The 20,585-nt window shown below is 34.9% G+C and overlaps 3 protein-coding genes, 1 long non-coding RNA gene and 1 pseudogene across 5 annotated transcripts; 2 read left to right on the forward strand and 3 right to left on the reverse strand.

Moving 5' to 3' along the window:
- Positions 1 to 1,235: 1,235 nt before the first annotated feature.
- Positions 1,236 to 3,212, reverse strand: LOC120198142 (magnesium-protoporphyrin IX monomethyl ester [oxidative] cyclase, chloroplastic-like). The gene is made up of 5 exons (XM_039199518.1): positions 2,717 to 3,212; positions 2,353 to 2,417; positions 1,938 to 2,265; positions 1,763 to 1,861; positions 1,236 to 1,506 (listed from the first exon to the last, which is right to left on the reverse strand). The coding sequence occupies exons 1-5, from the start codon at positions 3,179 to 3,181 to the stop codon at positions 1,243 to 1,245; spliced, it is 1,221 nt and encodes a 406-aa protein (XP_039055449.1). The 5' UTR covers positions 3,182 to 3,212; the 3' UTR covers positions 1,236 to 1,242.
- A 2,309-nt stretch (positions 3,213 to 5,521) lies between these two features.
- LOC120198146 lies at positions 5,522 to 16,528 on the reverse strand. Its single transcript, XR_005523338.1, has 3 exons — positions 16,518 to 16,528; positions 14,832 to 14,836; positions 5,522 to 5,637 (listed from the first exon to the last, which is right to left on the reverse strand). It is a non-coding gene; the product is annotated as an uncharacterized LOC120198146 (long non-coding RNA).
- Positions 5,709 to 6,536, reverse strand: LOC120198144 (50S ribosomal protein 5 alpha, chloroplastic). 2 transcript variants are annotated; one of them, XM_039199522.1, is made up of 2 exons: positions 6,386 to 6,536; positions 5,709 to 6,267 (listed from the first exon to the last, which is right to left on the reverse strand). In XM_039199522.1, exons 1-2 carry the CDS (start codon positions 6,474 to 6,476, stop codon positions 5,930 to 5,932), a joined length of 429 nt encoding a protein of 142 aa, XP_039055453.1. In that variant the 5' UTR covers positions 6,477 to 6,536; the 3' UTR covers positions 5,709 to 5,929. The 2 variants fall into 2 exon arrangements, with proteins under 2 accessions (XP_039055453.1, XP_039055452.1); XM_039199521.1 differs by having other exon boundaries at positions 5,709 to 6,205; positions 6,318 to 6,536.
- On the forward strand, positions 6,994 to 9,837 carry LOC120198145 (annotated as a pseudogene).
- On the forward strand, positions 12,939 to 16,449 carry LOC120198143 (5-formyltetrahydrofolate cyclo-ligase-like protein COG0212). The gene is made up of 6 exons (XM_039199519.1): positions 12,939 to 13,406; positions 13,480 to 13,570; positions 13,922 to 14,148; positions 14,616 to 14,691; positions 15,688 to 15,813; positions 16,284 to 16,449. The coding sequence occupies exons 1-6, from the start codon at positions 13,026 to 13,028 to the stop codon at positions 16,439 to 16,441; spliced, it is 1,059 nt and encodes a 352-aa protein (XP_039055450.1). The 5' UTR covers positions 12,939 to 13,025; the 3' UTR covers positions 16,442 to 16,449.
- Positions 16,529 to 20,585: the final 4,057 nt, after the last annotated feature.

Consider the following 20,585-nt stretch of genomic DNA (forward strand, 5'->3'; position numbering starts at 1 on the left):
TGGGCGGGTCATTGATTGCATCGCACTTTCTTCATTTGTTTCATATCATCATCCACCGCACTCTGAATATACGTGTTCACGTGCACTTGGGTGAACATTCTTCGACAAGATACCGGCTTCTGGAACGCCGTATCTCGGGACATACTCTCAGTTGCTCTCATTCTCTATTGCTTCATCGTCGTCTGGTTCGTCGGCGGCCTCACAGTCTTCCATTTCTACCTCATCTCCACTAACCAGGTGATCATCATTTTCAGTTCCCGCTCATGTTTTTGCTTATTCATTTCATTAATGCCCCTTTCAATACGTTTTTGCATTCATGAATTCTTGACGACGTATGAGAGCTTCCGGTACCGGTACGATAGAAAGGCAAACCCTTTCAACAAAGGCATATTGACAAACTTCAGGCAAGTGCTGCTTTCAAGGATCCCACCTTCGTTGATCGATTTGCGGGCATTGGTTCCAGAAGATGGCGATGATCTTTCAATCAATGGGGAAAGTGTTAATGCTTCAAAACATAATTTAGACGTAGAAACGGTGGTTCCCAAGCTTTTGCAGAAGATCGACGTCCTTTATGGTTTTGACAGCAACTCGCCTCCGATTTCCAAGAACCACAAATTTAAGGATGAAACTAAGTTTGGTATAGCTTGATTATTACGACGAACAACCTTTTAGGCTGTAAAAATGAACCGAGTTTCAACGAATTGATTTGTTTCTAAATTTATTTGTGTTTAAAGCTATATTAACAGCTAAAAAAGGACACAATCTGTATAATATATATATAAACTATGAGAGACGGAGATCTAATGTTGTTTTTAACAGCATTGTGAGAGTCTGGTTCAAAGTTGTGCTATTGTCTTCTTCTTGTCGATTTTAATCATCTCATCATGGTGGTTTTTCTGTTTTGTCATGGCAAGAAGGTCAAGGATTTGCAAGGAGCAGAGGACTTGAGATTTTGTTTGGGGATGTTTATCCAATGATGGCTTCGATATCGCATCGATTTCCGTTGGGTGAAGGTCATTGCTTTATTCGGTTATGTCTGGTCACGAGTGATCGACTGAGTGATCGATTTGTCCGAGTAGCGGTTGTATGTGAAGAAGAGAAAAAGGAGAAATGATATGCAATATGGCATAAACTTTTGCAAAATGACTTGAGCAGTTTCTCAGTTTCATTTGCTAAATCTTGCTACATATAACACGACTTAAGCTGAAAATGTACCAGAAAAATGTAACTCTTTATAAGAATCTAGTACACAAGCCGTGGTTCAAATTCAGCAAAATCAACGGAACCTGACTCGATCGGTGGCATCAGATATGTAGCCAAGAGCTCCGAAGCCAATGCTGCAATTAATGGAATCCTCTTCAAGTTCTTTACCAATGGAATATCCTCCGTCTCCCCAACAGCAACCAATTGTTCATTGATCTCAACCATTTTGTCCAGCCTCCTCTTGAACTCTGGATTCTCAACATCCAGCACGGCGGGGAAAATCCTGGCCGTTGTTCGGTTTGTCTGCAGGCAAGGAATCCCAAGATTAACAAGTAAATAACAGGTGAAACTCGAGACTCCGAGGCCTTATACAACCATTTAGCTGCTAACTTCTAGCTTCTATTAAGCTGGGGGAAGATGCAGAATCCCCAATATCATGGCTCAACAAGATTAAAACCATAAATAAATGCACCTAGATAGAGCTCAAATTTTACTAGCATAAGCAGATGCATATGGAATGCTTTAAATTAAAAAAACAACAATGGAGGCAGAATCAAACCTCAATGATGACATGCATGTCGAATTCTTTGGTGTCGAGTCCAATGCCCTCGTAGAAAGCGGTGCGTTGACAGTCGTTGAGGTACATGGTAACGTAAACCTGCAGAACAAAATTGTTAAAACACAGTGATGGGTATGTAGTATGACAGATAGTATGAAAGAAACAAAATGAATACCGAGAGACAGAAGAATCTAGACCACAGCTTTGCCTTCCAATCATTAAGGAATTGAGGCTGTGCCTTGAGCAAGGCAGAGAAGAAGTCGCCGTGACGGTTTTCGTCCTGGCACCAGTTCTCAAAATACTTGAAAATCGGATAGCATTGGTACTCTGGATTCTCTTTGAGGTGTCTGTAGATAGTAATATATCTCCAATACCCAATTTTCTCAGATAAATAAGTAGCATAGAAAATGAACTTTGGCTTGAAAAAGGTGTACTTCCTAGCCTTTGTCAAGAACCCAAGGTCCAATGCCAGATTGAAATCAGACAAACCCTTGTTCAGAAACCTGTAAATCAATAAAGTGTTAAACTTTAACTTAACTTAATCTGTCCATAATAGCCATAAACAGAGAGAAAACTATCAATGTGCATACCCCGCATGCCTGGCTTCGTCCCTTGACATAAGAGAGAAAATCTCAGCCACAACTGGATTGGTTTTCTGCGGTATTTAGCCAAACAAATGAATATATATTTAGCTACGGCGCATAGGGATGTAAATGAGACGAGAGAGATAACAAGCTACTCAAATTTGAGCTCAAAAATTGAAGTTTGATTCTCCAAACATTCATAAACTTAGTTCGGTTGAAGCTTAAATTTAAACTCCATTCAAACTCGAACAAATTTGAACTCGATTCAACTTTAAACTTTTTAAATTGAGTGAGCTAATTAATACTCAAGCTCCAAGTCTCATTTACGACCCTAATGACTAGAAAAGAGGGTAAATGAATATTATGATACCTTGAGCCTCCTTCCGAGTTCTTTGTAGAGGAGAAAACCGGAGAACTCAGCAGTGCAAGACCGCTCCAAGAACTCAACGAAGATCTGTCTCAAAGGACCATCAATCTTATCAGCAGCCTCCTTGAACTCCTTGTTCCTCACGAAGTGGGTCTGGTTGTAATCAGTCTTGAACTCTTGCAGCAGTGCCTCGAACTCGGACTGGTTAAGGTTCTTGTTGATCTCGGTGTTGAAAAGGGTCTCCATCTCATCGAAGTCGGTGGTGTAGAACCTCGGCGTCAAAAGGGTCTCTTTGATTGCCGTTTTGGAAGCTTTCTTGCCGCCCTTGGAAGCGGTCTTCGTCGTCGCTGGCGGCGAAGTAGATGACATTCTGACGGTGGTGAACTTGCCATATCGTGAGTTGCTGAAAATTGGGGTTCTGGAGCTGAACTTGGAGATAGGCTTTACAAGGGCCATTTCGGTTGCCATGCTTGTTTTTCGACAGAGCAGGATAAGCTGGTTTGATTTATAGGCGACGGACAGTTGATTGAATCTCATCCAACGAAATCTGTGTCTGTGAATCGGATACTGACACGTGTGAACTCCATAGCCGGGCTTGATTACTCTCTTTTGTTTCTGAGCATGGCTGCATGGCCCAAGAATTTGTGGTGTACCATTAAACTCCCCTTCATTTTGGTTCATGGCATTTATGATATTTTAACATTTCTTTTTCATTTTTAATCATAAATTAGGATAAATAAATTTTGAGCCCCTAAGACTTAAAAAAATGAGAAATTACTTAATTTTAATTTAATATTTATATATGTTACATAATAAAGTTGGTATATTATAAATTAACTTTTAGTCTAATTTCGTGGTGAAATTTTTGGATATTTTTATGAATTGTTCTTGATTCTAATCTTAGATCTAACAAAAATCTTTTATTTTGTGGTAATAGTTTAATATAATTTTTTTTAACAAAAAGTTTAATATAAGTTAAATATACACTTTGGCTATTCATCAAAGTCGTCTCAGATATTTTTTACTGTGTAAGTGAAAACTAAAAAATAAATCCTATAAATGAAAGTATACTCAATTACTTTAAATAATTAATTTAATATTACACTAACAAAGCATAAAAAAATGATTAAATTTTATTAAACATTATTTTTATTTTTTTTATTATGAAAACACCTTATATACAACTAACAGAATAAAAAAAAATGAATGTGAATATGACATGGAGCTTGATTTTGAACAATGAATAAAAAATAAAGAATAAATTTTTACCGTTAGATTGAAATTGAAGAAGAATAGGAGTTAAAGAATATTTAATAAATTGAAGAAAGAGATTTGAGACAAAGACAATAATATGATTAGTTTTTTTTTCTTTCAAATCATAATATGATTAGATTTAATTCGAAATTAAATGAATTAATAAGATAGATTAAGAAAGGGATGATAAATTGAGAATTTTATGAAGTTGAAAAAATTAGAAACTTTAATTATAAATGTAAAAAGTGAGATTAAAAAAATTACAAACCTCAATTATAAAAATCGAAAATAGGGATCATGAGCAATCGCTCAAGATGCTCCCTATCAACCAGCTCTAAAAATGTACGGAAGACAAGCAATTGTTGAATGTTCAATCAATGGATAAATTATAATCTACGTATTTTTTTTTATTAATCTAAAGTGATTACAAGTAGTATATGTTCTAAAGATTCTCAATCATTTGACAATAAAATCATAAATACCTTTGCAGTCTATGATGCTCAAACCTAAGAACTCTATAGACGAGGACTTTCCCTTTAACCACTAGGTAGCTTGGTTTATGATAAACTACGCACACCTACATACTTTTGCAAGAGTTAAAAGTTCCCTCAACAATAAAAGGTGTATTATATTAAAAATCATTTGCTGGAAAGAAATAAAAAACAAACAAAAACCCTAAACTTGTGAGCGTTTACATTCCTACCAAGGATAGACTTTAAAGGCAATTATCTCTTCTTACATTAGTTTCATGGACAACCTCCTCCTCCGACCTTATATTTCCCCTTTCAACTTTGTTAAAACTGCAAAAATTTACCATGCACGAATGAAATACAGCAATTCCTTCAATCCCTTGAACAAGTGGTCGACTTATCAGCCTCAACAACCTAAAGGGACCAAAGTAACCCCAACAAAATTAAGCGCAGATTTAAGAAAATATAAAACTTTTACCAATTCTTGTACTCTTGATTATCCCAGATCTCTGATCAATTTCATCTTAAACAACCAAAATTTCCATTTTCTTCACAAGTATCATCTTCAATGATGCCAATTCAACATTACCCCTTCTTTTTTTTCCTCCACATGATAAGGGGACTTGGCAATTTGTTCCTTGCATATCATGTTGTTTAGACTAGGAGTGAATTTTGGGATATGACTATTGTCCAAGAAAATACTTATTTTTAAAGTTTTTATTATGCGTAGAAGATCATACACAATAAAAGAAATTGAAACTTGTGGATTTTATAGATTGCATCTTAACCAGAATGATAACAAGTAGTAGGCTAAACTTATATGTGCTTTCTTATTCTTTAAAGAAGTTATACCCCAGATGCCAAAATGGCATTTGTAACTCTAACAATGACCGAACCAAAACAGAAGCCGGTAAATGATACACGAAACTCAACCCATGTTCCAAACCTATATATGATGCATATTCAGATATAAATACAAAGATATGATATTCTTAGGACCTTCTAAATACATGAAAAGTAAAAAAAATGAAGACACCTTACATTAGACACATATCTGTATACCACATTCATCCAAATCTTAATAACAGAGAATATAAACATAGAGCTTCAATACATAGGCCAAATATCCTCCCAAAAATTAACTTTGTTGTTACCCAAAGATCTCAAAGGAATGAATCAACTTCCTCCGTTTTCTTTCACCTCAGAAAATAGTTACAGGGCAGTGAAACACAAGCATGTAAAAGTCACTAAAATGACAGGATTATCATGTATATACGCTTGGGAATGGGATGCATTTAAGTATCAAATGAACAAATAGCTTGAATTTCACCTAGGAGATAGCAAAATCAGGCAAGTACTTAGATCATACATCTTTGAGATTCCAAAATGAAATCGAATAACAGCAGATTCAGTTCATTGAGGTCATCACTGCTCAAAAGCATATAACATCTACACGATAAAAAGAAGGAATTTGAAAAGAGTAAGCAAAAGGTCATACATTCTTCAATTTCTTCATCTTAGAAGGAGGCCAGCGTCCCTTCTTCCTCAGCTTTCTCTTGCGAACAAGTCGCTTCCTACGGAGCCTTATCTTCTTGGCCAGCTTCATCCTCATCTTCTGCTCCGCTAACTGCTGCATCTTAGTCTCTAAAGGAAGTTGTCCCACAGCCAAATCTTCCTTCTTGGTTTCCGATGGAACCTGTTGCTCGCCATCGGTACTTTCAGCAGATGCTTTCACAATCATCCCCGATCTTTTCTTGTTGGGGACAAGCTGCGCACCAATTGAACATTTTAAAGGATGATAATCAACCGCTTTCAAACGCAACCTGGAAACTGACAACGAATAGAAAAAAAAAAGTTGTAACAAGATGAAGAATGTTTACATCAATGACAAGAGGTGTTCGATGAAAATTCCCAGAGAAGACGGAGTGAAACGAAAAAGCAGACATACTTGGTAAAACGAAGATGGGCAACGACGTGGAGCAAGAAGGAAATGGAGAAGAAGATAGAGAGGGAAGTGGATTACAGGCGAGGAGAGCCATTTGTTTGTACTCTGGTTTTGGATAAGCTAGTTATAAAAATGCTCCTTTTCCTCCCTAGTCTTCAGGCCATAGACACAATGAATAATATGAAACTATAAAATAAATAAATAAAGCTTTGATGGGCCTATGCATCTGCAGGCCTTCTGCCCACTAACTCGCAAGGGACGTTTGATTCGGATTTGATTCACATAAAAAATCATTATAAAGAAAAATATTTTAAATCATTCTTATTTCTTCGGTTTAAAACATTGAATCAAAATTCAAAATGTTAAAATTTTCAAATTTATAGAATGAAAATATTATATTTTATAATAAAAAACTAAAACATATATTTTATTAGATTAAAGTGATTCTAAAATAATATATGCTTTAAATAATATCGATGTTGGTTAATGGTTTTTTTTACTAAAATGCATATTTTGATGTAGAACAAAGGACTTCTAATACAGTTAACCGGTTTTAAACATAAATATTAACGTAAAATTAAAATTTTAAAAATCCCAAAGCATAGACTTTCTTTTATTACTATTTTGATTTTTTTATTGACAAAACTAAAACCCTAAACCCGATGTAAAGAACTTGAAAGCTTAGAAACTGAGACGGAAACAGAGAAGAAAGACGGAGAGTGGGGAAACAATGGCTTCGTATCTCAGACGAGCAATGCGATTAAGAAACACAATACAAACAACACTGTATCTTATGGGCTCAAATACCCAAACCTGCAACATCTGTCTCCTTCTTGTTTCTCACAACCAGCAAACTCTCCATTCCCGAAACAACACTCCCTTCCCTTCCTTTGCTTTGCTCGGAGATTCTCGTCGAGGTTTCGCCAAAGGAGAAAAATCCAGTAATTTCTAACCCCGTCTTACTTATTTTCTCTTGGGATTTCGTTCAAAGCAAAAAAAAAAAAAAAGAAGAAAAAAGAAGAAGAAGAAGAAGAAGCTGTTTTTAATTGTTTGTTGATTTATTGTGAAAAGTGGTTGGTTTTTTTTTCTTGATGGGTTGCATATTGTTTTGCTACAATCAATGATCTCTCTTCTTTGCAAAAAAAAATATTATTAAGTTGGAATCTAGGGATTAGTTTCTTTTGAACATATGAGTTGGATTCTTTTATGTGGATACCGATGCTTTATTAAAATCAGAAGAAATGGTTTATTCGGTAGTGATTTCCCTTAATTTGCATTGTTAGAGGATGATTCTGGTGGGAGTTAAATGGAACTGGCTCCTGATATCGGGCCTTCTGTTAAAGCAAGTGCTTCATCACAGATGGATGCTGCAATAGTGGCCTTAACCCGGGAGCTAGCCAAATTGAGAACAGTAAGAGCATCTGCAGGTATATTTCTGGTTTAATTGAATTTCTTTGCATTTTATAAAATTTTATTTTATTTGTAGTATAGTGGTTTAAAAATAAAACAATTTTAATGTATTTATACAGGAATGCTTGACCATATTATCGTTGAAACGGAAGGTGTAAAGATGCAACTGAACCACTTAGCTGTTCTGTTATAGATTCTAAAACTTTATCGGTGAATCCATATGATCCAAATGTAAGAGTACAAACTTCTTCTATGCCAATTTCCCCCCTTTCTAATTGATGTTGTTTTTTTTTTGCTCAGAATATTAAAAATTCATGAACTTATCACTAATAAACACAAATTTTTTTTTTAATATTTCAAACATTATCATTTTTAACATAAGACTTTTTCTTGTGTCTATTTGAGCAAAATGCTTAAACAAGCATAATGCCTTTTTTTTCCTATTCTGTTTTTTGATCCAAAGAAAACTGCAGCCATTGATAGAATCTTCTGTCTAGAGCATGTTGAATAACAATAAATTTATAATCCACTTTGGAGGAAACATAACACTGAAAGGTTGTTTTTTTTCCTTCCAGACTCTGAAAGCATTAGAGAAGGCCATTGTTGCATCTCCATTATGCTTAAATCCAAAGGTGGATGGGGAACGGTTGGTCGCTGCTATTCCACCGTAAGTGTTTACTCTGAATTATTTCCATTATGGATAATTCTTTCTAATTTAGGACCTGATAGTGTTTGGTAGTTAGTATGGAAGTTGAAGTGTTTGATTTGATCACCAATGTAATAATGCTTATAAATTAAGTGCAATCTATGTACAATTAGTATGTTCTAATCTGATTATATTGATTGTTATTTATCTGCGATTAGTATTTTCTTTTTATTTTTCATGCTTGATCGTTATCATTTGCAAGTACACTTTATGGTCTCTCAACTGATTTAGTTATTCTTTGTTTTGTGATAACCAGATTAACAAAAGAGCATATGCAGGTGAGTTTGGGATTGTCTTGACCTTTTTTGCACTTATTTGGCATTCATCTATGCTGTTCACTGTTAAGATATTCTTGCACCACCGCAGGCTATGTGCAAGGTCGTTGCCAAGTCTTCTGAAGATGTTAAACAAAGCATAAGAAGGGCTCGACAAAAGGTATTGTGCAATGTATTTATATACCTGATAATTATGTTTCAAACCCAATAAAATGCAATGAAAGTAATTCTGAGTTCTGACATTCGAGAGGTTGAAGGTTTTAAATTGAAATGTCCAGCTTTGAATGTGATATCTCTTGTTATATTAAAAGTTTCTCCCAGCTATTGTTCAGACCGAGGTTCAGATGATCTTTTATGGTATGCCTAAGATATCGAACCCTTTTACCTCTTATTGTTATCTGTGGCAACTAGGGATGGGCACGGGGCGGGCTGGGCCGGGTTTTTGGCCGCTCCTACCCCAATCCGAAAACATTTTTCTTATACCCACCCCACCCCGATGAATTTTAATTTTTTTCGCTCCAAACCCGCCCTGGTTTTTAGACTAAAATCCCAACCCACCCTTTCTTAAACGCTTTTCTGCACGTGTGGCGCAATCTTTCCGTTGGCAATACTTTCTACGCTACGATTTCTCTTATTCAAAGCTAGCTTATGAAACTAGTCTTTACGAGTTATTGGTAACACGAGATGATGTCTCGCCTGCTAACTCTTCTTATCAACCATAGCTTGGAGATAACAAAAAAGGGAATACTTCTTTTGTCCATGTAAAATTTGATACCGGAGATGGAGTAGCAATTGCTGCAACTTAATCATTTTGCTTGCCTTACAGGCATTGGATTCGATAAAGAAAGCGGGTTCTGGTTTCACCAAGGATGAGGCCAAGAGATTGGAGAAAGACTTGAGCTGGTTTCATTGGTGTTTAATAAGTTTATTGAAGTTATGGAATGTAAGTGACCTTGCATTTATGTTTGAAAATTTTGTGCAGATTGATGAGTTCGACTAAAAAGTTTGTGAAGTCAGCTGATGAATTGTGCAAGGCCAAGGAGAAGGAGGTTGCTCGAGGCTGATAAGCAATGTAATGTTGAGCCAACAAAATTCCTCCACATTTGAAAGCTTAGGTGCCAGCAGTGCCTACTTCAACCTGGTTTCCGTCTTCGATTACCTTAGATTTTGATAGAAACCACCATTGATTCAGGATGCTCAAAGTAAATTATGCTTTTAATCACATCTTAATTTGTGGAGCTAAACAATTGACAAATTTCCTCAGTTTTAAATGAAATATACATCTCTTTTAAATGTATTATTGAAATTAAGAGTGAATAATTTCATATACATATTGCAAATTCAGTTACTTAAATATGAGAGTTGTAGGAAAAATTAAAATCCTTCAATAGATTCGATATTAATGAGAATTAAATGATTAAAATGTGTATACATATTTGATTGTTGAACTAAATTTGATGTTTGAAAATTCTTTCTTCTATAAAAACACATACACATCAGCTATAGATATATTTCCCTTTTATGAAAAAATACATATAAGTTTATATGTTTTAATTATTAGGGTATAGTAATGGTCATTGAACTTTTTTAAAGCTTTCATTTAGGTCCCTCAACATTTAAAACTTGCAATACAGTCCCTCAACATTTAGTCCGTTTGCAATATGTTCCCCCAATAGTTACGTCGGGTATCATATTGCAAACGGACTAAATGTTGGGGGACTGTATTGCAAGGTTTAAAAGTTAGGGACCTAAATGAAAGCTTTGGAAAAGTTCAGTGATCATTACTATACTTTACCCTTAAAAGGGTTATATCATTAGCTATTAATTCTACAATTAAAACTTTTAATTTTTTATTAAATTAATGATGTACTATTTTAATGCTAATATGAAAATAATATTTTTATTTCTTTTATGATGATATAACTTTTGTTAATTTTTCTCTTTTTATTATATTCGAAGATATTGAATTTCATTTGAAATTTAAAAATTATTTTAAAATAATACAAGTACACTTATCGAACCCAGGCTATAATTTCAGGTAAGACGGATACTCAAAAAAATTGTTTCCTGTTTTTAATTTTTAACTAAATAATAAGATTAAATTATTTTATATTAAGATTAGAATAATTAATTATATACATGTAATTAATCAGTTTGGATATCCAAAACTAATAATCAAGTCAACCTTAATAGCCACCACGAGCTTCATCGTCCATCATCACTTCACTACAACCAAATCTGCAACGGAAGAGAGCAGATTCACAAAGAATTAAAAGAAGAAAAAAAAGGAAATCTAAATCAAAAAAATGAAGAGAGGGAGAGAAACTTATATCATTCGAGTTATCAGGTTCCTTATGCTTAAAGCACAACCTTTTGAATCCCGATGGTGAACGTGTACCCCACACAGAAGAGAGCAATATACTTCAAAAATTAATAAAATCCATCGACGGGCAATAAAGATAAGAACATATATATATATATATATATATATATATATATATTAATTTTTTGTCATTTTGGATTAAGCTTACATCTTTAGAGGAAGAATGAGTCGATAGTTGTAATCAAGGCATATTTAACTTGTTTTTAGAACATACACGTGTCCATCTTGAAATTTGAATTTTCTCGATTAATTACTCATTTGATTGATTGTGTTCATTCTAAAATTTTATTTGTATCCGCCTCGTATAAAAGATTTTGCGCTATATATGATCACCCTAAAAGATAATTTTTATATATGTCACTGTTGTAATAACCAAATTTCTTTCAGGCCAACAAGGACCATCAAAATCGTTAATAGATATCTATGACTTTGATAAAATCATCAACATCTCTTTACAATATCAACTTAAAAAGATTCACAATTACCAACAACGTAGAATAACTTTACATAATATAGTGGTTTATCATGAAATTTTGATTGTGACTACCTTATTTAAAAATGTTATGTTATTAACATACATGTACTCACCCTACAAAATATTTTGGGATCCCCACTAATTTTAATTTATAAGTTCTAAAAAATCGTAATCAACAAGTAATTCATCCTATTTATTTTGTATATCTAAAACTATCGTCACCAAAATTCTTCCAATGTGAAATGCCAAAGAAATAACTAAAGCTTGGGATATTTGTATTTGACCAATCTGCTTTGGTTTTGGGTTTAATTAGCTATCCTATAGCCTTTCCGGTTATTTCGTGGAGAAATTAAAATCTCATTTATTTCTCTTGAGGTATATAAATATAATATTTCATATTTTAATTCTTAATAATAATAGTTGCACTTGATTTATTTGATTAACTAATTAAAAAGAATACTTTATTTTTAAATCTCATTCATGGTAAAAACTTATTATTTATTTATTTTGTTAGAAAAAATGTTGATAGAGATTATTACTACTTTTTTTCAATAAAAAATGTTAAGATCATTTATGTTACACATGATATAAATGTAATTCTCCAATATACTCCCATAGATTAATTAATAAATAAAAATATTTTTTTATAAAAAATAAACTAATTATTTTTTCTTAGTTTTGGTCGGTGCATATCTTGATATAGCGAGTGATTCCTACTAGGAAATTCCTTTAATGAGGTGAAAGACTAATATTTTATGATTAAGTTCACTTAATTTTTCTAAAGTTTTCATTTAGGTCTTTCAACTTTTAAAACTTGCAATATAATCCCTCAATATTTAGTCCGTTTGCAATATGGTCTCCCAATATTTAGTCCGTTTGCAATATGATCCCCGACGTAACTGTTGGGGGACCATATTGCAAACGGACTAAATGTTGGGGGACTGTATTGCAAGTTTTAAAAGTTGAGGGATCTAAATGAAAGCTTTAGAAAAGTTCAGTGATCATTACTCTACTTTACCCTAATTATTAATATACATACATACTATCATATGAAATAATATGGATAGAAATGCAAATATTTGGTTAAATCGAGTAAGCCAAACAAATTAAATTTATTTATTTAAATTTCAGCTTATTCGGAACATTTAATCGGTTTAGAAGATATTTTTTTGGTCAATTATCAATTTTGAATAAATTCAAATAAATCGATTAAATTTTAATTAATAAATAATATAATATTTTCTTGCTGGAGTTAATGGAGGGAATTAATGAACTCGGATCTGAGCCGTTCAATCCTTATCACCTTCTCTCGTCACTCCACCATCGAGAAAACTACACATGCATGCATACCAACACTCCCGAATTGGTTCGTTTTTACCAGGACTTTCATTCCCATGGCCATGGCCGTGGACTCATCTATGATCCGATTATCAACTCCGTTTACTCACAATCGCACCCGACACCTGTTTGCCAATCACAAACTTAATTCCTTCAGTTTCAGGCCCCAAAGCAGGACAAATTATAACTCTGATCCTAAGGAGTTTGATGAGTTGGCATATGAAGCTGAGAGGTTGAGATTGGACGCCAAGGCTCGAGAATCAATGGCCCAGACTTCCAAAACAATGACGGAAACAGATGATGATCCCAGAGCTTGGAAATGGGTCATTCGTAAAAGGGTTTGGGATTTCATGGAGGCGCAGAATATTGCCCAGAACCCCAGACCCGTTCATCATCGGATCCCAAACTTTGTAGGTGCCTCAGCTGCTGCCAAAAAAGTAAAAACTCATAAACCTTTCGAACTGTTGAATTTTCTGGGTTTCATATACTTGATGAGGAAATTTTGGGCAGTTGAGCGAGCTGGAGGCATTTGTGATGGCAAAATGTGTAAAGGTAAACCCGGATTCGCCTCAGAAGCAAGTCAGGTTTCTCACTCTTTCTGGTTAGTTTTTACCGAAAATCATCAATTTGCTATCACTATAGTGATTGAATGCATTCCATTTGACTTTTAAATGTTTTCATTTAAACCAGTTGAGTAATTTGGACATAAAGACCATAAGCAATAGAGAATCTAAGAAATGAGGGATAACAGCTCTTCAAAAGACATGATTTCATTGGGTTGCTAGGTGACTGTTGAGGATATCATACAAGAGAGTTTTATTTGAGTGTATATATTGGGTTTTTAATTACTTTTAGGTCAATCCACATTCTTTTAATGAAGTTAGAACATAATTGTTGTGGTACAGGAGCAGCTATGTTTATAGCTTAATATATGACCTCTATATGTGTACAGATGGCAAGAAGTTGCTTACTCCACAACCTCGTTTGAGAACCGGTTTCTTTTCAATACTTGAGTCCTCTATGCTTACTCCTAGTACCATCAATGAGGCATGCACTTCTGTAGGGGTTGCAAAGTATGGAAGGCCAATTGGATTGGATGAAAAGATCAAGGTGGATGTAATTGTCATTGGTTCAGTTGCTGTAGATCCAAATACTGGGGCTCGACTCGGCAAGGGAGAGGTAAGGATCCATTCTGTCTTCCTGCGTTACTTTTTTGGTCATCCTGTAAGTCTAAGGTTGATGGTGGAGGAAAATGTGATATAAGAACATATAATTGTCTCTACCACATTCGAAAATACAAAATACTAATTTCTATTCATAACCCATTTTTGTCATCTTTGTTATCTCATCCGATAGTCAATAATCAATGGTAATGAACCATTCCAATCAGTTTTAAGAACTAATAATTTGCAGAAACTGTCACTTTCTTTGCTTATTTTCTTGGCTGCTAATAACGCTTTAGGTTTATTTTCCCTTATGAGTTGAATACATTAGCCAAAATTTTCCTGTTATCTTGTTAGTCAGCATTGCATTGGCACTGTACCGTTTATGAATGAAAACTAATCTCCATTAATCTACTGAGAACACTTCTTTAGTGTATTACCCTTTCAAAACTGCTATTAAGAGGAATTAGGACTTGGCTGCAGGGATTTGCCGAACTTGAATATGGCATGCTGCGGTATATGGGTGCCATTGATGATTCAACCCCGGTGGTTACCTCAGGTATAACAGTCACCTATTTTTCAATAAAGAAGGATTTTTTAACAGAAGTCCCTTTCCTTTTAAACTGGAACGGTTATTCATGAGTACTCAACATTGAACTTGCAACAGGAAGCCAGTAGTCTATTGCAACTGTTTTAGACCACAACTCATATCTTTACTTTTTTACTAGTGTTAACATTCTCAAACCCCATGATAATAATCTGAATTTCAATTAATTGCAATGTTTAGATATATCTACTCTTTAGCACTCAAAATTTATTCACATGTGATTTTCTTCACTAGTTATTTTTTAACTGTAGATGCTATCTCATATGTAGGTCGTTGAATAATTATGTTAGATTTTTCTTTATTTCCTAATAGTTGTTTGATGGTTGATCTTAGGTGAACTATAGATGCTATCCGATATGTGTAGCTCGTTGAACAATTACATAAGTGACATCTGATAGATTTTTCATTTCCTAACAGTTGTTTGATGGGTGATCTTAGGGGAATCGACTTGTGAACATCCTTGTATGTAATCTATCATCTGTAGTTAAAAATTTGAAGTGACATCTTACAAGAAAACAATAACATGAATTCCAACTCTAGGTCCAAAAGCACCACATGATTTTTTTTGGACCCTAGACTATTAACTGTTCAGTGTTTTTCCTGACTTTTGCTTCTTCTATCACTTCATGGTAAATTATTATCAACTTTACTTTTAGATTATGAGATTTTCTAGACACACTGACTAGAGAATATCTGTTTTTATTTGTCAAATGAAGCTTTGGTTAGTTATAAAGCACTGAAGCTCCTTGTCACGGAGATTGGTACAACTGCTGAGATCTTAAAAAGTGTTATATATGTACACACATAAAAGCAGAAGAATGAAGAATGCAGTGTTGTTATCAGCCATAACTCCTCTGCTCTTGATACTGCTTGCGTCATTAATATATTTGTCGGATGCTATCTAACAATTTTCCCACATCGATTACTGGATTCTGTGTTTTGTTACAGTGCATGACTATCAGTTGGTAGATGATATTCCAATTGAGAAATTGCTGGTCCATGATGTCCCTGTTGACATCATATGTACTCCTACTCAAGTTATTTTCACCAATACAGCAATTCCGAAGCCTCAAGGTTGGTAAAAACTCTTGTTCTACCTTCGGTTTTATGTCTTTAGCCATGATTTATTGCCCATGGTGATGAATTTGAAAACTTCTAGCTTACTTTTTGCCCAGAAAATAATTGGTTACTGCCAAGTACAAAAGAGGAATGATCCCCTATTGTTGTTCACTTTGGATAAATGCATCTTTTATTCCATTATTTTGTATTCATTTTCCCGATGAAGGATTTTTGCAGAAAGTATCCGGACACCATTCCACCATTTAGTAACTTGGCTCTCTATCAAAGATTCATCCATAAGATCACCTCTAGAGAGCTCTCCAGACATTAAAGCAAGTACCATGATGTGCATGCATTTTGGCATAAATATAGGATGAAAGTTTGGGGGAACTAGTATTCGATTTTGGTTGTTTCTTTGCCAACTTGAATTTAAAAACTCATCACTTGATATTAGTATTAGGATACAACTATTCTTTGATTTGCAGGCATCTACTGGGATAAGTTGTCCCCGGAAAAGCTGGGGCAAATTCGGATACTAAGAGAGCTCAAAAGAAGAATTGAACGGGAGACTGGGCACACCCTTCCATGTGGTCCATCGGAGAGATTACCTCCTACTACTCAAAGAAGGCGACGACGTTCTTAAATACCGAAGAAGAAGAAGATGGTAGATGTAACACCCCCAACCCGTACCCGACCCGGATAGGAGTCAGAGATATTACATTAACTTTTAAAACACGATTCTTAACCAATAATAGCAAAATATTTGAATTTATATTAAGAAAATACAATAATATACATATTGTAATATAAGTTTATCAAAATGTTCAGAGCATACACAACTTAACCCTTTAATTACATGCCAACTGCCATTTACATAACAAAATGACCTACTGATTAAGTTGCTTCTGATCTGGTGGTTGCAGGAGTAATGTTGTCAAGCTGCTTCACCTGTATCGTCTATTTTCTCGGATCCTACGTGTGAAACACTCACACGCTAAGTCATCGACTTAGTGAGGCAGTAATAATAACAAGGCAATGTAATGAAAATGTCATGATCATATGAGATGAGATGCAAATATGTACTTAATCAATGTAGTATACATCATCAATATCCATACCTGTAAGCGTATGACTGTAACATTCATGAATCTGTATTAATAAGTTTATTGGCCCATGATAGCATATTGAGAACCTAAGGTATCTGAGTAATGTGAGGTTGTGCACTATGCTGTCACCACAGCTCGTATAAATGCACCGAAGTGCCGCGTAGAATTGCACCGTAGTGCCATGTAATGATGTCCATAAGGACCACATATAATTCCTTAAGAATCATATACATATACTAAGGATCAAGTATGTGTCTTTCCAAGACTTCACACATGTTTCACAGAATATATATATATATCCCGAAGGACCGCGTAGAATTGCACCGTAGTGCCATATAATGATGTCCATAAGGACCACATAGAATTCCTTAAGAATCATATACATATACTAAGGATCAAGCATGTGTCTTTCAAGACTTCACACATGTTCCAAAGAATATACATATGTCCCGAAGGACCGCGTAGACCCTCTACCCTTGGCATGCCAACTATACCTGTAGTTCTCATTTACATAACATGGGCTTTTACATTTCACGTAGTCTATATCGCGTAGACATGTAATTTCTTACCTTTTCACATAGCTCATAACTTTTCCCACATATTCATGTCATATAATGCATTTTATATGAACTCATGTCATGTCTCATAATACAGAATATGCTCATGTACCAAGATATAAAATCTAGACTTATCACAAGTCTAGAATGAAGTATATTTCTATAATCATGCTATGCATATGCACTCACCTATACTTCTTTGTCTTTTCCTCGATCGATCCTACTTGTAGATTGTTCCCGAACTCGTGTAGGCTCGGTATCTACATAAACATAATTTTCAAGATGATCATCAGATGTCTATGTCTTGAAATTAAGCTTTAATAGCTTACTAATTTAAGAAATTAATAGCTTAGTCTTTCTTTCTTTTCTTCTTTTTTTTTTTCTCATGGGGGAATCGGTTCCCCCCCTGGGGGTATCGATTCCCCTCTAGCATTCTAGAAATTTATATTCGTTGAGGGGGTATCGGTTCCCCTTGAATGGGTACCGATTCCCCTAGCCCGAAAATCTTATTTTGAGCTCGAAAATCCTTTCCTTTCAGCTCAAATATACATATTTCACTCCTTTTAATACTCTTAGCTTTCATACACTTACTTAAACTAATTATTATCCATTCAATACCTCTAAAACTAAGAAAACTACTCATCCATATAGAATTGAAGAATCTTACTCCAATTCCAACTTGTTCTAATTTCAATTCTATTACTTCATACTTCTTAATTAACTTATTGACAAGTCAAAAATCTTATTCAAACATCAAAAACTCATCCATATCAAAATTTCATCTAAAAACTCATTTTCCAAATCTATCTCTAAAACACTTATCTTGTTGTCTTAATGACATATAAGCTTTCCTTTAGCTTATATAACATCCAAACTTTCATTTCCAATCTTAAAAATCAGAGAAACTACCAAGGTTCAGATTCTTACCTTTACTTGCAAGCTTCACGTTTGGAGAAGGAAGAGAAGAAGATAAGAAAGAAAGAAGAAGAAATGAGAGGATTATGGAAACCTTTGTTTCCTCCACAAGCCCCACGTGGGTTCTAATATAACCCCATAACATTTTTTTAATTATAATTTTTCCTTACAAATGACCATTTTGTCCTTACATACATTTCATATTTACTAACCATTATTTTTTTAACTACATAATTATTCTACTTTAATCACCAATTGTTGAAACTTTGCAAATTAATCACTAACCCGGCATGGAGGATGTTACAAATCTCCCTCCCTTAAGAAAATTCGTCCTCGAATTTTCAATAAGAAAAGAGATGGGGATACTGATTCCTCATATCCTCCTCACGCTCCCACGTTGCTTCTTCTACTTTGTGGTTTCTCCACAACACTTTGACCAAAGGAATAGTCTTGTTCCTCAATTGCTTAACCTCATGAGCTAAAATTTGAATCGGTTCTTCCTCATAAGTCATATCCGGTTGTACCTCGATCTCTTCTGGATTTACGATATGGGAGGGATCCGATCGATATCTTCGAAGCATTGAAACGTGAAAGACATCATGTATCTTTTCCATCTCAGGTGGTAAAGCTAGCTGATATGCTACAGGTCCTACTCTCTTTACAATCTCATATGGTCCAATAAACCGAGGACTCAATTTTCCTTTTCGACCAAATCTCAACACCTTCTTCCATGGGGACACTTTTAAAAACACTTTATCTCTCACTTGAAATTCAATTTCTTTCCTTTTTAGATCTGCATATGATTTCTGTCTGTCTGCTGCAGCTTTGAGATTACTCTGAATTATCTGGACCTTTTCTTCTACTTCCTGAATCAACTCAGGACCAAGCACTTATTTATCTTTGAGCTCGTACCAGTTCAAAGGCGTACGACATTTCCTTCCATAAAGAGCTTCATAGGGAGCCATTTTAATACTCGACTGATAGCTATTGTTGTAAGCGAACTCTACCAGCGGTAAATACTTTTCCCATGATCCTTTAAATTCCATTACGCATGCTCTCAACATATCTTCTAATATCTGAATAGTTCTCTCTGATTGCCCATCAGTCTGAGGATGAAAAGTCCTACTAAAGTTTAAACGAGTTCCCAACGCTCCATGTAAAGATTTCCAGAATCTAGAAGTAAATCGAGGGTCTCGATCAGAGACTATGGAAACAGGTACTCCATGCAATCTAATAACTTCTCTAATATACAGCTCTGCATACTTTTCCATAGAGAAATCCGTTCTAACCGGAAGGAAATGCGCTGACTTAGTTAATCGATCAACAATTACCCAGATTGATTCTCTTTTGTTCGGGGTCAAGGGTAACCCTGAAACAAAATCCATCGTAACATTTTCCCATTTCCATTGAGGAATGAAAAGCGGTTGCAATAATCCTGATGGAACTTGATGCTCGGCTTTGACTTGTTGACATATCAAACACTTAGACACAAATTCGGTGATGCTTCGTTTCATCCCTGACCACCAAAATCGATTCTTCAAATCCATATACATCTTGGTTCCACCCGGGTGCATCGTTAACGGACTGCAATGAGCCTCTGATAAAATTTCTTTCTTCAAGTCGTCATTGTCGGGTATTACAATTCTTCCTTTACAATATAGATTTCCATCTGACTTAATCTCAAAGTTTTTAATCTCTTTGTTCTTTACTTGTTCAATTCTTTTCAAACACATTTCATCTTTACTTTGAATTTCTCCTATCCGTTCCAACCATACTGGTTTAAGGGTTAATTCTGCACAAAGACCACCGTCTCCCGTTAAAGATAATCTTGCATCCATAGCTCGTAAGGCTGCAAACGTCTTTCTACTCAGAGCATCTGCTACCACATTAGCCTTTCCGGGATGATAGTCAATTATCAAATCATAATCCTTTAAAAACTCTACCCATCTACGTTGCCTCAAATTCAATTCTTTTTGAGTCATCAGATACTTCAGGCTCTTATGATCCGTATATAAGTAACAACGCTCCCCATAAAGATAATGACGTCAAATCCTGAGAGCGAATACTACAGCAGCCATTTCTAAATCATGAGTGGGGTAATTCCTTTCATGTGGTTTCAACTGTCTCGATGCATACGCTACCACCTTTCCTTCTTGCATTAATACACACCCCAACCCGTTATGGGATGCGTCACTGTATACTACAAAAT

The sequence above is a fragment of the Hibiscus syriacus genome, unplaced genomic scaffold (genome assembly GCF_006381635.1).
Source record: "Hibiscus syriacus cultivar Baekdansim isolate YM2019G1 unplaced genomic scaffold, ASM638163v2 tig00117056_pilon, whole genome shotgun sequence".
Taxonomy (NCBI): Eukaryota; Viridiplantae; Streptophyta; class Magnoliopsida; order Malvales; family Malvaceae; genus Hibiscus; species Hibiscus syriacus.

Coding starts and splice junctions, on each gene's coding strand:
- LOC120198142 (XM_039199518.1), bottom strand. CDS start 3,181: ATGGCAACCGAAATGGCCCTTGTAAAGCCTATCTCCAAGTTCAGCTCC. Junction 2,418..2,716: donor AACTCGGAAGGAGGCTCAAG/GTATCATAATAT, acceptor TAAATACCGCAG/AAAACCAATCCAGTTGTGGC. Junction 1,507..1,762: donor ACATGCATGTCATCATTGAG/GTTTGATTCTGC, acceptor CCTTGCCTGCAG/ACAAACCGAACAACGGCCAG.
- LOC120198144 (XM_039199521.1), bottom strand. CDS start 6,476: ATGGCTCTCCTCGCCTGTAATCCACTTCCCTCTCTATCTTCTTCTCCA. Junction 6,206..6,317: donor GAACACCTCTTGTCATTGAT/GTAAACATTCTT, acceptor ATTGGTGCGCAG/CTTGTCCCCAACAAGAAAAG.
- LOC120198143 (XM_039199519.1), top strand. CDS start 13,026: ATGGCCATGGCCGTGGACTCATCTATGATCCGATTATCAACTCCGTTT. Junction 13,407..13,479: donor CCTCAGCTGCTGCCAAAAAA/GTAAAAACTCAT, acceptor AATTTTGGGCAG/TTGAGCGAGCTGGAGGCATT. Junction 14,692..15,687: donor AACCCCGGTGGTTACCTCAG/GTATAACAGTCA, acceptor GTTTTGTTACAG/TGCATGACTATCAGTTGGTA.